This window comes from Oenanthe melanoleuca, chromosome 5 (assembly GCF_029582105.1).
Source record: "Oenanthe melanoleuca isolate GR-GAL-2019-014 chromosome 5, OMel1.0, whole genome shotgun sequence".
In the NCBI taxonomy this organism is placed as follows: Eukaryota; Metazoa; Chordata; class Aves; order Passeriformes; family Muscicapidae; genus Oenanthe; species Oenanthe melanoleuca.
In genome coordinates, this window is record NC_079339.1 from 11,125,757 (window position 1) to 11,143,007 (window position 17,251).

The 17,251-nt window shown below is 41.6% G+C and overlaps 1 protein-coding gene across 2 annotated transcripts in view; it reads left to right on the forward strand.

The window, feature by feature from the left end:
• The window catches only part of DENND5A (DENN domain containing 5A), a 63,399-nt gene continuing 46,148 nt past the window's right edge, over positions 1-17,251 (forward strand). Inside the window, exon 1 of one of the 2 annotated variants that reach the window (XM_056492876.1) lies at positions 1-237. In XM_056492876.1, coding sequence (XP_056348851.1) covers positions 132-237 — 106 coding nt within the window. In that variant the 5' untranslated portion in view covers positions 1-131. The remainder of the gene's footprint in view (positions 238-17,251) is intronic. The other variant, XM_056492877.1, reaches the window with a different exon arrangement.

Genomic DNA, 17,251 nt, shown 5'->3' on the forward strand with positions numbered 1-17,251 from the left:
CAGAATGCCGCGCGGCGCCGCCCGCCCCGCGCCGCCATGGAGGCGGCGGGCGCAGCCGGAGCTCCCGGCCCCGCTGCCGGCGCCGCCCGGCCCCGCTCCCGCTGAGCCCCGCGCGCCCCTCGCCCTGCAGCATGAGCGGCGGCGGCGGCGGCTCCTCGGCACCCGGCCGCTTCGCCGACTACTTCGTCATCTGCGGGCTAGACACCGAGACCGGGCTGGAGCCGGACGAGCTCTCCGGTGAGTGGCCGGCGGCGCTGGGCGCGGGGGCGGCGGGTCCGGCCGCGCTGCCGTGCCCCGGGCGCTGCCCGCCCGCTCCGCCGGGACCCCGGGCGCTGCCGTGCCCCGAGCGCTGCCGTGCCCCGCCGGGAGCCCCGGGCGCTGCGGGAGTGCCCGGCCGGGCTCGGAGCGGGTCGGTGCAGGTGCCCGAACTCGCCGAAAGGCCGGGCAGGCTGGCACAGCGCCGTGACACCGGCTGGGCACCGCGCTCCGGCCGGGCTGGGCCCCAGCGCGATGTCCTGCGCTCGCTCCGGAGCCGCCGTGCGTGTGTCAACTTCAGCCCGGCGTTCGAGACACACAGGCGCTCTTAAGGGAGCGGGTTTGGGAGAGACAGCGAGGACCATTTGCGTGTTCAGTGCTCCCTTTTCCCTGTAGGATAAGAATTCTGTTGCTGCAGTATCCGAAAAGAAATCGGATTAGGAAGTGATTGTTCTGCTGTTAGAATGTTCACACCAAATACTCAACTAAACCATATCAATCTAGACCACACCACTGTGTCAGACCAGTGTTTTTAAGGTTAAAAATCAGTTCTGTGTTTTATCAGCACTTCGTTTCAGCTTTAGTCTCATTGTACTGGCCTCAGTTAAATCAGAGAGTTGCTTAGCATCTTTAACTGTTCAGAAAGATGAAGGAATGTGATGGTGGTGAAAACCTGACCTAACATCAGTACTGATTTTGTGTATTTGAGCTCTGAACTTGACCAGTAATACATTCTCTCGTCGCCAACCTCCGTTTTTTTAAGTAGTTTGTTTTTATAAGGTGTCATGGCTTTTTTTACATCATTGCATTCAAGCTATCTCTCACTAAATAAACGCTTGTTCCTCATAGAGTGGAATTCATGTTATTAGAACTGACTTCTTGCATTTAGCTCTTCTAAACTTTGGCTTTTATGGAAACTCTTTTTTCATTTAGTGGCTTCAGACAAAATTTCTCATCTGTCCCTCATGCTGAGCATATCTTACCCTAAGAGAATTCATGTTTGTTTAATGTTTAAGTGACTGTAGGCTACAGTTTGAGACTACAGCATAACAGTCTGCTCTGTAATAGCACTGCAAATTACAGTATCAATTTAATTTAAGAAATCTAGGAGAACAAAATGAAATGCAATTTCATTGAGAGATATGTGAGGGTTTTTTTAAATAAAAGACAAATGAACAAAGTTTATAGATCAAAAGCAATTAACAAGATGTTCATTTTATTATTAATTTACTGTAAACCTATTTGTGTAATGTGTGAGGCACACTCAGGAATACTCCCTGTTCTTCATAGGCACATGAATAATTCTCCTTACATAATTCAGTTTAAAACCAGCAGTGGTTTTACTTTGGGCTAGCTATCTAATAGTAAACTGGAAGGCATCAGTGCCTTTAAAAAATGTTCTGTCAAGAGTGTGCAGGTCTGAAAGCTGGAGCATGATGTTCTGTCTGCATTTGCTTTCCTGGTCAAGGACTGCATCTGTAGTATGTAACTGTAGTGTGTGATGTGTCCTGGTCTCTGCTGTTCCACCACCGTTCTGGAATGGTGTTACTTGGGACAAGGTGTGGGGCTGGGGGGAGAAGAGGTTTTGGTATTTGTGGGGGACACAGATTTTTACGTGGGAGACAGATTTGAGAAAAGATTTTGAGAGAAGGTGGGGGGAAATTTCCGATAATGTCACAGCATAAGGGCTAGGTGGGATTCGTGTGCGTTTTCTTGAGTTTGTTGTGTTATTAATAATGCATGACAGTGTGGCTGATAATGCTTTCAAACTGTGTCTTGGGTTAGAGCCTCCTCCAGTGCCCACTGCTAAAAATGGAGAGCGCCTCTGTTGATTCCAATGGCTTTTGGATAAAGCTTGGAAACACTTTGTACTTCCTGCAAGCCTTTCTTGTTTGAATGAAAGGGTCATTGTGCGCTGTTTTTTCCCCCCCTCCTGCCTCTGGTTCTGAATCCTCGCCCCGTGGAGACAATCGGCTGAGCAGTGCGCATTGTGGGGAGCGGGGTGCGCTCCCGGCTCGGTCCCGCTCGGTCCCGCTCGGTGCCTGCGGGCTGTGCTGCGCCAGGATCAGCCCGGCATGATGTCATCGCCGCCCCTCCGCCGCAGCGTGGGGCTGCTGCCGCTCACTTTGTTCTCGCTGCCGCTCCGAGCCCTGCTTCGGCTGCTCGCCGCTCGCACCGCGCTCCGCACGGCGTGTTCTGCGCGCTGGGCAGCTCGGGGCTTGATGCTCGGTCTGGTTACTTTGTTTGAAACCTCTGATGGCGTTTTCTCTTTGTATGTAGGAAGCTTACGGAATGGCACAGCTGTAAAGCTTTTTGCTGAAAAAGTTGGCTGATTGATTGAAGAGGCACAGAATATGTATATATGTTTATTTTCTCTTAATGCACTGAGAAATCCTGTATTTAGGACTCCTAATTGCTAGGGCTTTTTTATCCCCAAATTCAATTCTGGACATAATTTCTTACTCTTATTCCCACCGGGTGACCTGTTAAAGGACATGGAAAATATTTGCTAGGTGGAAGTGAAACAAAACAAAAACCCCAACACTGGATGAAGCTTAAGCTCCAGTGTCAGCTGCTAAGCTGGGTGAGAGAGGAGCTGTGGTGTGTTTCCATGTGCCCAGATGGTGTTGATATGCCAGAAGTGATGACAGAAATTTTTCATTGCACTGCTGAGGTTGGTCACAGGTAGATTTCCTTCTCAGAATAAACCACAGAAGGGTTGAGGTTGGAAGGGACTTTTGGCAGTTGTCGGGTCCAACCCTGCTGCTGAAGCAGGGCCAGTCTAGGACACAGGACAATCCAGGTGATTTTGGGTGTCACCAAAAATGGGGACTGCACAACATCCCTGTGCAGCCTGTGCCAGTGCTCAGTTACCCTCACAGTGAAGAGGTGTGTTCAGATGGAACCTCTTGCACTTTGATTTGTGCCTGTTACCTCTGGTCCTGGCATGGGATACAGCCCATCTCCATCATCTTTGCACTTTGTTAGATATTTATATTCATTGGTAAGATTCTCCCCTGAGCTTTTCTGTTCTGCAGGCTAAACAGTCCCAGCTCTCTCAGCCTTTCCTCCTGTCCCTTACTCACGTTTGTGGCTCCTTGCTGCACTCTGCCATGTCCATGGACATGCTGAAGAGTACAGAACTGGGCTCAGCTCCAGCTGTGGCCCCTCCAGGGCAGGATCACCTCCTTCAGCCTTCTGGTAATGTTTTTGACTAGTGCACCCCAGGATACCATTGGCCTTCTTTGGAGCAAGGGCACATTGCTGACGATTTGGAAGTGATGAAATACATCACCAAAAATCTACTGTGTGTAATGTAACATATTGTAATGCTGTAACATTGGTAGGATTTCTTAATTTAGACTGTATGACTGTGCCCTGGAAATGTAATGAGAATGAAGTTGAGGCTCATCTCTCAGCTGGAGTCTTTTATCTGTTGAGTTGATCAGATGTGGTCTGAATGATGGTTGTAAACCTTGCACTATATGGAACTGTTGGGATTTTAGTGGAAAAGAGCATGGAACAAAAGGATTTTGTTTTCCTCTTCTTGTGATGTGTTAAGTTTTTAGCAATCACTTGTCAACAGAGTTTGTTTATTATGGAGTGGCAAAGCAAAGCTTCAACTTGCCATGCCTTACACTCATGTGAAATTGTGGTCTTGGGGCTGCTTTTACAAAATACACAACTCAGATCCAAATATCTGGAGCTCGTGTTCTAATTAATATCTTCTGTTAAACGTACCTTGGTGTTGGATGTTATATCAAAAAGATGATAATAGTTATTTCAGAAATAGCACTGTTACAAAGGAGAAATAGCGTAGAGAAAAAAAAAAGGCCTATGATATGTGAAGAAAAGATTGATGATTTAATAATAGATAGGATTGTTTTTAAAAAAAGAAGAGTAAAACCAATGACTAGTCTGTCACCCATACTTTTTTCCCTTCCTTTCTTCCCAGTTTGAGCTGTTTTTTTAAGGTTTGGTCCAAAAATTACTTTATTGAGTAGGTGGACCTGTGTTCCTTTGCTCAAGTCCTCATCATGGTGCTTTGAATTCTCTGATCATGAGCTTTGTTCTTAGAGGAGAATGAGGACAGTGTTGGATGAGGCCCATTGATCCAGGAACTATCTTTCCTGTGGAGACCCTTCATGAGCCTTTTCAGAGTTCATATTAAATCTGCTTTCATTCTCTTATATGATGATGTGATGCAATTTTAATGATTCTTCCTCTGTCGTAACCCTTTTTTTTATATTTTCTTTTTAATGGTGTTGAGGCAACATTTCTGTGCATGTAGATGAAGTAGCATAACATGACTGGCTATGAGTAAGGCATCTCTGCTGCCACAGGAGCCACTTGATTACTGCTGGTGTGTGAAAAGAAGATACCTGGTGTATAGTATTCACCTAGCTCCACTTAAAATTATTCTGACAATCTCATATCAGAGAAAGTGTTTCTCCTCACCAGGAAAACAGAAACGTTGTCTCACCTCATTTCTCTGTCTGTAATTGAAGTGTCATTATTTTTCTATTTTGTTGGCCTCAAATTTAAAATGACAGCTTGTCTTCATAGTTGTTAGAGGTTGTTTTAATGGAATTCTGTGTGGATAGAAACTTAAAAAAAGATATGTGTATCATGACATGATTGAAGGCACTGGCACATATGTAAGCCAATAAATTGCTTAGTGTTTTGGAATTAGTGTAGTGGTTCCATTCTGGTAGTCCATGAAGTAAGGCTCTTATCAGTACCTGTGTCCATTTCCAAGTTCAACACACTTAAATACTTGCAGGCTTTTATTTTGCTGCAAAGGTATTTGTAAGGGATAGCTAAAGGGAAAGAGGAGAAAAAAGAAAAGCAAACTTAATTTAAATCAGCAGATAAAATTTTCTGATTGACTTTTGACCTGTTTTGTAGTTTCTTCTCTTAGGCATTTAGTCTCAGAATTAAGACATCTGGGGTTGGAGTCAGCTGTGATTTTTGCAGTGGATCCCTTCTGCAATACTGTTTTGTCCTTGGGTAAAGAGCAAGTGAGTAAATTACTCTCTCTTTGCTGTGGTAGTAGTACCAACACTTGCTGCAGAAGTGAATTGCATTGGTGGGAACTATTGCTTGATTTTATTAAAGGCTGAGTTGTTCTGTGATTATGGGGTTTTGTTTTTGTTTTTTTTTTCCCCCCTCTTCCTCCCTTTGTCCATGTGGATGGTATCCATGCAAGCTTCCCACAGTTCCCAAGGGTGTGCCTCTTCCCTTGGGGGTTCATTGTGGGGCTGAAAGGGAGCTTTTGCAGTTCTTTGCTTCTTTGGGGCTGCTGACAAGGTGTTCACTGTATGGGAGGCCCCTGCAGTGGCCCCAAGGCTCTCAGCACACCTTGTTCCACGCAGGTCGCTCTGGACAGGCAGCAGATAGCAACAACTTTTGGCTGGGCTTACAGAGGCACATGTGAAAGGTTTTAATCCAGATAATAGCTTATTCCACTCTTCCCTACCCCCTCGATCTTTTCCCAAGAAGCTGGAGCTGTTTGCCATGTTTGAGTGCCAAAAAGGTCTTTTGTCTCTTTGGGAACTGAGGCAGACGTGCTAGGGTAGCTGATATGTAGAATAAAGAATGGCAGAGCTGATGTAAGGGGGAAGCAGCTGTACTTTGCTGAACTACATTTGAAGCCACAGTTTATTGGTGGTGTTTCTGTAATGCCAGTCTTGTCATTATCATATTTGTATTTTAGGTCAATTGAGCTGTGTTCTTTACAGAATAATCCCCTCAAAACCCACAAAACTCTTCAGTCTTCCACCCTTCTGAATTCAGTCATAAATTTGGTTTACTTGGAAGGCTCTTTGGCAATGCCTGGGGGAGGAGAAAGGTTACCAGTTCTTGATTTGAGAATAAATTTAAGATGCTAAAACAGTGTCTACAGAGCTAAAGTTTACAACTCTGTTTTTTAAGCCTTTTAAAAAAGCCATAGGAATTTCAACTAACTAAGGCAGGACATACAAAGATGGGTTCATTTGGCTTTTTGTCCATTAGAGATTTTCTTGTTGTTAGTTTGTTTTTTTCCTGTTGTTTTTGGGAATTTTTGCAGTTTATTTTGCAAGAGAGAGGCTACACAAAAAGCTCTTGAGTGGATTGTATGGGAAACACTGCCATTTGCAAATAATAACATTTTTCTCTATTCTTCAAATTACCGATTCTGAGGTTGCAAAACACCACAACTATTTTTTTATTTGCCTTTTGACTTAGGAAAGTCCTACTTGAGTGTTCTTGGTAATGACTTCTCCTACTTATCTTTTGGATTCCCACTAACCTGCAGGGCTCATGTGGCAGAAATGATGCACATGAAGTGACAGTGTCAGAAGCAATTACTTACTGATGCACGCTGTGCAGTAATTACTCTCTCAATTTCTTGACAACCATTTCAGATTTGTGGTTTGTAGTCAAGCTTGCAGCGAGCTGGAATGCTGTCCCTGTGAGGCTTAAAACATTATTGCACAGAGAAATTATCAAGCATTCCAGCACAAACTGATGAATGATGTAGAATTTACTTGGAGTGTTTCTGCTCAAGGCATGTTTCGTAGCCTTTCTAGGAAAATGCTCCTTCACTTATGGTTTGATGGGCAGGAGCCCATTGGTTTTAAACTTTGCTGTAGAAGTGTAGACTACTGACTTGATTTAAATTTTTTTGGATTTTTTACTGGTTGTGCTATCAGCCACAATCATGTACACATGTACACAATCATGTGTACATCTGTACTGAGTCATTTACATATGGACACTGAAGCATTTTGAGAAAGAAACTTTTATTTTATGGGTAAGCCATGTAGAGACAAATAACAATGGCAGGCAAAAGGAACCTTTTCAGAGAAAGGAACACTTCAGTGTCTGAGTGAGGAAAAAAGTTTGGTTTTACAGAAACAGATACTCTTTCACATAGCTTTAGGTGAGTTTAGAAAAGTATATTTTTGCAGTACAAACATAAACTTCTAGGAGCTTTTCTACTATTTGTGTATATACTTATTATTCCTTCTTAACTTGCTACTTTCAGCAATCTCTCTTGCCAATTGTTGTTTCCTAATTTTGGCCTCCAAGCCCAGCAATGTCCTACTGAGCATTAGAGTTGCATTGGGGAAAAGATAAGTCCCTAAAGTCAACAAGGTTGATGCCAGCATAAGGCTGTCATGTCCCTTTCTGTCTCTTTTGTGTGTGGGTTCTGGGAAATGTCAAGTAAACTCCTTTTAAAATTGAAATGTGAAGTAACTCCTTCAAAAGTTTTGCTGAAGACTGGTAAAAATTTGTGTTTACCAGTATCTGAGTAATTTCTCAGAATTATTTTGGCAGCAATTTCATGGCAATGCTACCCAATCCAAGTGTTGTGGTCTCTCTTTCCTGTCCTTGCTGAGGTCTTTGTTATGACCTTGACCACAGTGGTGACACACAGTTATGAGTGATTAATTTGGACCTGAGGCTTCTGTTTTCAGGTCTTGGTTCTTTTTGTTCTAATCAGATTTTCATGTTGAAAGCATGAGGGGGTTTTTAACCAAACATGAATCTTGCCTTGTGGACAAGAAAGGTGAGCTAGATAGCTTGATAGGCTTATATGTAAAAGGGAGAGAGCTTAGCAGGCACGGGTGGTGAGATGCTAAGGAAAGATACAGCCAGGGCAGAGATTACTTTGGAGTTTGTCATATCCGTTGTCCAAACTGTCAGCACATCTGATTCATTTTCTGGCATTAGAAATCACTCCTATCAAGCAACTTGACTTTTTTACAGGACTTTTTTGTTTTACTCAGAAGGGGAGCAGTTCTTATTAAGTCAGGTTACTGCAAAGGTTTTCAAAGGTTAGATAGTAAAGTGAAGCATACTGGCCAGGACTGGTATACAGAAATGACTGATACACTGAATATACTATACAGAATATATATATATATAGGATTATAATATACAGAAATGTATTGCTGATCTTTCTGTATTTTTCTGACCTCTCTATGTTACTGAAACCTGCTGAAAGACTTCATGTGTTCTTTAAAATATTTTCTTTATCTTTTTCAATGCAAAACCTCAGTGATATCCTGAAAATACTTGGCTGAAAGACTGGAGAAGTGCTTCAGTAAGATTTGATCCTTATGCTGTTACACAAATGTGTTTCCATCAAACCTCAGAGCCAGGGGGCTGTGGGAGCACAAAAAGTAGGGACATTTAACTGGATGGGATGTGTCACTGTGAAAGGAGACCATGGTTGTTGGGAAGAGTTGTTTGGAATGCTTTCCTGAAGAGTCCCACTGGATCTGCCTGTCTTAGGGGGGGCATGAGGAGAACAGCTGATTTCTATATTAAATATGCTTAAAATATGCTTGTCTCCACTTCTGTTTTGTATTTCTAGTGCATGTACAAGAATTGTGTTCTATTCTGAAGGTAAACCACCCTTTTCCTTTCTTAGTGTCTTCTGTTGCACATATTCCAGAACTGTTGTGTAATGGAAATAGTGTGTCCCCTGACCCCCGTGGCTGAGAACACGCCTTTCATTGAAATTCTCAGGCCTGCTTCTGTTGTTTAGTTGGAAACAGACCTAAATATCTTTCTGTAAGGCTTTTTACTTGGGCTAGAACAGAAGAGTGGTTTAGTAAAACAGTTCTGGTTTTAAGACCATGTCATTGAAAATTTCTGCTAGACAGGACAGTCTTGATTAAAATACATCGTATTTTGTATTGTCCATCTGCCTTCCTGTACTACGAACAAAGGAGTACTAAAAGGAAAACTATAGGAAAGAAACATGTTTAGGATGCTTTTAAAGCAGCAAGCTGAGGACTTTTTCTTGTTTATTTTTTTAAAAGCTGGTTTAGATTTTTGATGGTTTCTTCTGCCACTGCCCTGTCCTGCCACTTCCTTGTCCCACCTCTTCCCGCCTTCCTTGAAACAGCACCAGAACAATAAAAACAAAAGCTTTTGGTTTCCTGACCTTACAATCACAGAATGCAGATGGCCTCAGCTGTTTTTCTGTGCTGCTTGAAATTCATTGTTGCAGTGTTTGAAACTATTCCCGAGTGTGTGTGGCAATATATTTTGTTATCAACTAGATGCATGCTGGAACTTAAATGATGAATGGGTATCTATTAACTCCTAGATTGTGTTTACCATGAAGGGCTTGGAAGAATTTACCTATCAAAGGAATAAATGATTATTTGCATCAGGCACAGTTTACACTGAATATCCAGTTAGCAAAATGTCTTCTTTTTAAAATTTATTTCACTTCACCGTGAGTTTCTTATTGTTACAATTTTTGAAACATTACTATTCTTGAATTTTGGAAAGCAAAGGAAAATGGATAAACAACAGGACCTTTTACACTCAACAGATGAGAGTTAACTCTCTTTTTTTGTCTCTCTCATTTTTAAAGTCTGCATTTTATCATCAGTTGAATGCTGAAAGGTATATGTTCTCCTTGGATTGGGATAAGGGATTGTTACAAGCAACTATGGGTTCCCTAGATGACAAACAGGGGGGAAAAAAATCAGAGTCTTTTATGACTGGTTATTTTCTCTTTTCCCTACTTCCTCTAACACAAGTCCTTCAGCTTTCCCAGAGGAAGGATGACACTCCATGCACACAGAGATCCATACCTGTTCGTTTGTGTCTCATATTCACACCTTTGTTTTAGAAAGGCAGGCAGTGAAGTCGCTTTGCCTTTGCTTTTCTGTCAGGAAAAGTGGAACAGTAACTTCTCTAAGGAAGGTTTTAGAGAAGTCCCAGCTGTGAGAATCAGATGTGGTAGATGTGTTACAAATCCAGTGGGATGATGGCTGCTACAGACAGGGGCTGAAACACCTGATTCCAGTTCTTCACCAGCAGTGCTGCAGTGAAGTGAAAGTGACCCTGAAGGTTTTTCTCATGGACAATTTAACCTGCTTTAAAAAGTGTTCAAGTCCCAATTCCAGGAGCAAATGAAGTGGTCTAACCACCACTCCAGCCTGTGCTTTGCCAGGTGGTCTTGCCAACAGGGGAAGGGGGATAAGGAGTGTGGGACAGAGGGTTTGTGTGTGTCAGGATAAAAGGGAAGAATTCTTCTTTGTGTATATCCGAGCAAGAGGTTTGCTGGAGAAGGGAGTCCTCTCTAATGAGAAATACGTGCAGCTCTGTTTAAGGAGGAGGAACTGGAAGGAAGGAAGCAAGTCATAATCTGAAAGCATTTGTCTATTGATGGAGCGGCTCTTTGCTTACAGATTTGGCAGCTGCAGCTTTTCTTGAATCGTGGTTTTTATTCCAAGAATTCTTGTATAATGAATTTCTTACCTTAGTCTGCCAGACTTTTAATGTTTATTTCCTGCATTGTAGAGAGGTCCTTTTTTCCCTCCAGTTATATATGCTTTAATATTTGTTAAAGAAGGAATCAGAGAATTTTTCTGTTTTAAAAGTAAACCATGGTTAATGCTTACTGTATTAATAGCTCTCTGTGTATGTATTGAAAGGATTTTTCTTTAATATTATAATAGGTTGTCCTGAAAAATCAGAATGGTGATATTCTCCAGAAGGCTTGGCTAGGGTTTTTTTGTTTTGTTTTTTGTTTCTTGTATGTTTTGGAAAGGCTAGATTGAATCCACAGATTGCTGTCTCATTTCACATCTATTATCATTCAGGCCGTATAATTAAATTACTTGTTTGATTATCCCAGTTTTCTCTTGAAAATATAACATTAGCATTTTTGTTGGCAAAAAAATACAAGACGACTTATTTTTAACCAAACTTTTTGCCTTTAATTTTAAGAAACTGTTTTTTGGCTTGACTGTCTTTCCATCCCTTCGTGCACCTGTACTTGCTTTCACAGTGTAACCAGGCCAGCTGCTGTCATCTGTCAGTCTGACTAATCAAGAAGTCCTCAAATCTCTCAGTGTACATAGCATCTCTTTCCCCCAGTGCCTCCCTCTCCCCAAATTGCCTTTATTTGCTCCATACTTTCATCTCTTCTAGAGTGTGGATTCCAGAAGTGTGTGCACACTATCTGTTTTGCCAGTCAACTATTTTTATTTAGACTTGGACCATGAATTTTGGAGCTGAAGTGATTTTATGTTTGATAAACATAATTATTTACTGTAGTATCTGTAGCCTTATTTTGTGTACTGAGGATGTTTGCTGGCTGAACTGGGAATCCTATTGCTGGTTATTACATTAGCTGCTGGTTTTGGATTAACCTCATTCTAAGTGTTAGGTGTACCTTTGGAACTAAGGCAAATTGTATCTTTGGAAACCTTTTTATTTTAATTTGTGTTAGGCACTTTGACAGGCATGATTTTGCACTGGAGTTCTCACCCAAAACCCAAGAATGAGAGAGGACATTTTGAAAATAATCTATGATAGGTGTTTTCACTGAAGTATGGCTTTGTGTTATGTAGCATTTTTTAATTTGAAGCAGGATAGAATTAGGCTGCTCTGTGAATGGTGATTGTAGTTTAGGGGCTGTTCAAATCCTCTTCTTGTCTGACTTTTGCCTGGCAGCCCTCAGTTGTGAAAACTCTTTGATTGTAGTGATCAGCTTTGTTTCCAGTGCCCCACCCTGCAGGATTTGGGAGGGTTCCCACCATTATCAGATTCTTTGAACTGTAGTGCAGAAAGTGCAGAGGTAGAGGGTATGCTTGTAGGGTTTCTAGGGTCTTCTCAATGCTAAGTCCATTTTCTCTGGGTTCTCTATGCTGAGTAATACAGGAAAGCTGTCCTAAGTATATGGCTCATAGTTTCTATTGCTGGTACAAATTCTCATTGTTCTTATTCATTTGTTAATTACAGCAATATGACTGTTTCATGTTGAAGCTGTTTTATATTTAGTTCAAGACATTCATTTTAGTGACAGCAGAAATTGATACAGAGCCTCTGTATGCTAAAAGATTCCAGAAAGTGTTTTTATGTGGAAAATATAAAGTTAATGTTTTAATTGCATGCTAAGAATTTTTTATTTGAAGATGTCATGTATACAATAAATGTACACCAAGACAGAATGAATTGAATTAATAGCAGGCTGTGTCACAGGAATTTAAAGGAAGAAGCAGCCTGGCAGAGTGGAAGCAGCAAACCACTTAATCAGAACCAGTCAAGCTTTCTGGATCTTTGTTCTGTAATTATTTTGAGCAGATGAGTGGACCTGATGAACAAATGAAGGTGGCAGTATTAATGATGCCTTAAAATTACTCTTGCACCACCATTTGGTTTGTTAATGGGGCACTTTTCCTGGTAACTAGGGTAACCTTTTCTGACTTGCTCTCATAGAGGGAAAATTGAGCTGGCTTACATCTTAAAAGCTGCTCAAAGACTTCTTTTCTAGCTGGGATGCAGGGAGAAGTTCCTGTACAGATCTTAGTCTTGCATAATTTTTAGAGTTGCAGCACTTCAGTTGGTTTCTAAATATTAGTGCCAAATAGTGAATGGACAGTGTGTTCAAAAGGCCGTGATTCAGTTTTAAAAAGGTTTTGTTTCAAAATATCCTTAACTTTTTTTAAACAAGTTTTCCCTTTCTCATTAAGGACAACTTAAGCCACTGTTCTATTATGTAAATGGAAACTTTTCGTGGCAGTGCGGGATTTACAGAGAAGAATGATTGAGATATTGAAGACAAAAAAATCCAGGGTTAAAAACATTTTTACAAAGAAGCAAGCTAGTCAGCAGGGAAATTTGAATTGTTAGAATCATGTACAAGTGTTCTTGGAAATTTGCATTGGAAATTTGTGAGCAATGCATGTGGAAACATGTTACATCTATGCAAGGTCATAAGTAGGTGAATTTTTCTTATTACTGCATTGGGAAGACCCTTTTTCCCCCCTTTTCTTCTCCTGAAGAGGAGTACAGAAGGCGGTGAATCATATTTTTCTCTGGGTAAATCAGGAAAGAGCTAAAATTAGACCTTCAGAATTCATGCTTTTTATTCCCACTCAAAGCTGAGGAAGGCTTGGTAGATGGCATTTGCAGGTTTGAATTGAATATTTTAATTTTAGTTTCTGTAACTTTTCTTTTCCTTGTTATAATCTTATAAAAAAAGTCATATCCATTGATATGGATAGCTTCATGCAGATACTTCCAAAGCAGTGCTGTCCTGCATAGGTTGGAAACTCCATGAGTTTGTAAGTCCTAATTCTCATCAAGACAGTCTCCCCTGTCCACTGCTCACAGGTGGAGCAGCAACACAGGTAAGAAGAGGGAGCAGCATAGAAATGAGAGCCAGGGAGGTTTCCAGCATACACTACAAATGCTCAGTGCTAGTGACTCAGGAAAGGACTGATAAAATTAGGTGTACTTGTTAGTTCAGCGTAGGATACTCACAGTGCATGCATTAGCTGTTCTGATGTGCTGGTAATTACAGAGTCCAAATCACAGATATGTAGGCCAGCATAATTTCAGATGGTGTAAATGAAGTTAGAACTGAAAGCCCGTCGTGGTTTCATACATTGCAAATAGTATTAGGTGGCTCTTCTCACACAGCTGTGAGAAGGGGCTGGTTTGAGCTAGATCTTCCAAATAAATGCAACGTGTTTCAACTCTCTGGTCATCCTGAGCAGGTTTGTAGTTTGCTTTATGCACACAGTTCAGTCCATCAGGTTCAGTTCACTGAAAAGATGTGAGAGGCAGGTGTTACCTGGTGTTACCAGGAGGATTACCTGCCTCTGATGTGAGGTTTAGTCTGGTTGGTGCCAGGTGTTCCCCACCACAGTCTGAGACTGCTCTCAGCTGAGCTCTGCCTGCCCAGGAAAAGCCAGGCCAGGTCTGCAGTCTTGGACATCCCTCAGCCAAGGAGACTTCTCAGAGGTTGTGTCTAGCTGGTGACTTCCCTTTTGATAAGCAGTCTGACTCTAATAACTTAAGTCTTTTATGCATGTCTTCTTAAATTACACAGTGGTGTGTTTTAACTCAGCCTCACACAGCCTCTCACTCCCCTCCTGTGCAATGGGCCAGAGAATCAGAAGTGTGGAAGTGGGAGAACTCACAGGTCAGGGTAAAAACAGCTAAAGAGGTAAAGCAAAGCATCTTTAATGGGGAGGGTTGATAAAGCCTGCAGAATGGGAGAGGATGCAAAGGGCATTACAGAGCCAGGTGATGGTTGCTGGTGTTGAACAGTCTATTACCTGGCATGGCAGGAGCCAGCAGGTGGTGAGCTGGGCCTCAGGAGGAGGGCTGGCTTCAGGAGTTAGCAGCTGTTAAAACTCTAGTCCGTGTTTTCTCCAGATCACCAGTTTCACAGCCTCTGTGTCTGCTGTTTGCTTTTTGCTTCCCTCCTGTTTTGGGGGATCACCATGTGCTAATTAAGCTGTTTGTGTGGCTGAACTGGATTAGTGAAATGTTAATCTGTGTTAACCCTTTCTTTATTCTCCATTTGTTTTTTTTAATCCTTATTGTTTCACTGATCCTATTTTGAGTGGGATGCTACAGGGGGTGGTTTTTTCCTATGACAAAGAAATTCTGAGATGCTCTGTTATACTGTCATTCCCCTGCTGGATGCAGTGCCAGGTCAGGGCTGCACTAAACTGGCTTAGTGTTTTGACTGGTGAAATACTATTTCTCTGTGCTTCCATGACATTATTTACATTGCCAAATGCGATGGGATCCTTGCTGTTTTGAAGGTTTGATGTTGGCCTGAAACTTCCTGAAATACTGCTGGGTGTTTTATGAAGTTTGTATGTCATTTGACGTTTCCTGAAAAATAATCTTAAGTTGTAGCTGTGTGATCATTGATTCTGATCTAAGTCCAAGGTAATTGCAACTTTGCAGTCTGTGGGACAGTTTGCATCTTGATTTTTGTGGAGCTTTTCCTCTGATATAATAAACACCTGAGTGGTTAATGTTTATGTGAGAAAAATTGAAAGACCTCTTTAGTCTTCAGCAGGCAATACCATGTTTCATTAAAAAACCCCAAAGTTTCCCTTTTGCATGGAATTTGTATAAAACAAAGAAATTATTTATAGATAAATAATTTCTAAAGACCTCTTTACTGTAACTTGGATAAGGAAAGTATTTTCTAGCCATTACTTCTGTTAAGGGAAAGAAACCATGTGAAAAGCATGATATGAGGATAGCAGTCCTTTGATAACTGTTAAGTGTGGGGACTTGCTCTCAATGTAAAGTTATGACATGCATCATATTTTTATCAGTTTATATCCTTTTATGCCTTCATTTTCTCATTGTAGAATACAACTGTCCATTTCTGCTGGTGGGTTGGTCTCTTGCATTTGCTATAATTGCTCTTCACTGTTTTGATAAAAAACCATTTCGGTTATTCCTGAATTAATCAACTAACTGAAGGAAACCAAGATTAGCTCACTTGGTTAGGGAGCGGTGCTAATAACATGAAGGTTGTGGTGTGATCCCTGTATGGCCATTTACTTAAGAGTTGGACTCAATGATCCTTGTGGGCCCTTTCCAACTCAGAATATCCTTTTAATTCTGTGTCTGTAATTCACAGAGACAGATCTCTGAGTTATTTTTGCTGCTGGAGATGTGCTGCAGTTGGTGTTTTCCTGTAGCAGGGTGTCTGTTTTTGAGGCTGATTGTAAATTTAGAAATTTAGAGCTGATTGCTTTTTGCCTCTGGATGTAAGTAAATATTATTTGTGCATTTTCCCCCTCCCCACTCCTGATAGCTGTCCAGTGACTATCACTAGAGAGGAGAGAAGGGAATGGAAATACTGGTGCTCAGGTTCCCATTGCTTGCAATGGCAAGAAAACAGGATATCCAGTGTCCTGGAGTTGCACAGATCACCTGGGCTGAACTTTCCAATGTTGGTGAGGTGTCCCTTGACATTTCCTGCTTTGTTTAAATCAGCATGGAAGCCAGCATGGCCCAGGCTGAAGGTCCAGTGGTTTGTGGCATTGAGGTGTGAAGGCTCTCCCAAAAGAGCTGCCTGGAAATGGGAGCCTGTGCTGCTGTGGAAGGGAAGGAGCATCCTGCTGAGCTGGCAGCCAGCATTCCGGCAGGGCAGTGTGGAGGGAGAGAAGGATGCTGCAGGGGCACTCTGGCAGTGGCTGTGCAGCAGCTGAGTGCTTGATGGATGGCAGCAAGGTATGTGAGGGTTGCCTTCTGTTTCTGTCTGAATCAGGACTCAGTGGTTTCCAGAAATCAATTTTAGTCCTTTCATTAAATTATAGAAAGACTCCAGCTCTAAAAGATTTAAGTGTGTGTTGGCAAGAATGCCTCTTGGGAGATGGTGCAGGGCTTCTTTAAATAGATAAACATCCATTCAGTGTTTTATAGTGTTTGGGGGTTTTTCATCATGAGGGAACAGCAGCATCATGTATTTTGCAGTGTTAATAATTTTAATGAAAAGGTCTTCAAGTCACAGATTTATCTTTTTCATTTCAAAGCATGTGCAGCCTTGCACATAGATGAGCTCTGTGTGTTGTCCAAGTTCAGGAAAAATTTTGCCCTTCATGTTTTTTCTCTCCTCTACATATGTGGAAGATAAAAAAAAAAAAGAGCAAAAAACCAGCCAGGGAACAAAACAGCTTAGTACATGTCTGAGGTTTTTCCTCAATTATCTAAAAGTTGACATTACATCATCTGCACAGATGTAAATATAGAAGATAGTAGGTGTGTTAAATCTCCTGACATACTTTTAGAAGCTTTTTACAGAGGACTGACTTCACTTGAGTGTATGTTTGTGTCAGTAGAGATGTGGCATTGTGTCCATTTTTCTTTCTGGGAGATTGGAAGTTTCTTTAAATGTTTGTTTTCATCTTTTATTGTTGTTTTAGCTATGGAAATGCTGTTACCTTTTCTGTCTTTGGCTCTACTCTTTCTCAAGATGGTTATATTTCAGTGGAGTTGTATCCTGGTCTTTCCTAACTATTCGTTTCTTTATGTGTGTCAGATTTTCCCAAATATGCATTTTTTCTTTCTGAACAATATTATTGAATTATATTGTTGAACTGATTAATAAATAACGTAGTTATGTGGTTTTGTATGAAAATTAGCTGAGCTGTTGATTTTTTCAGACAAATAATAAAAGCAATGCCTCCTTCAATTTGAGTGCTAAACCCTAGAG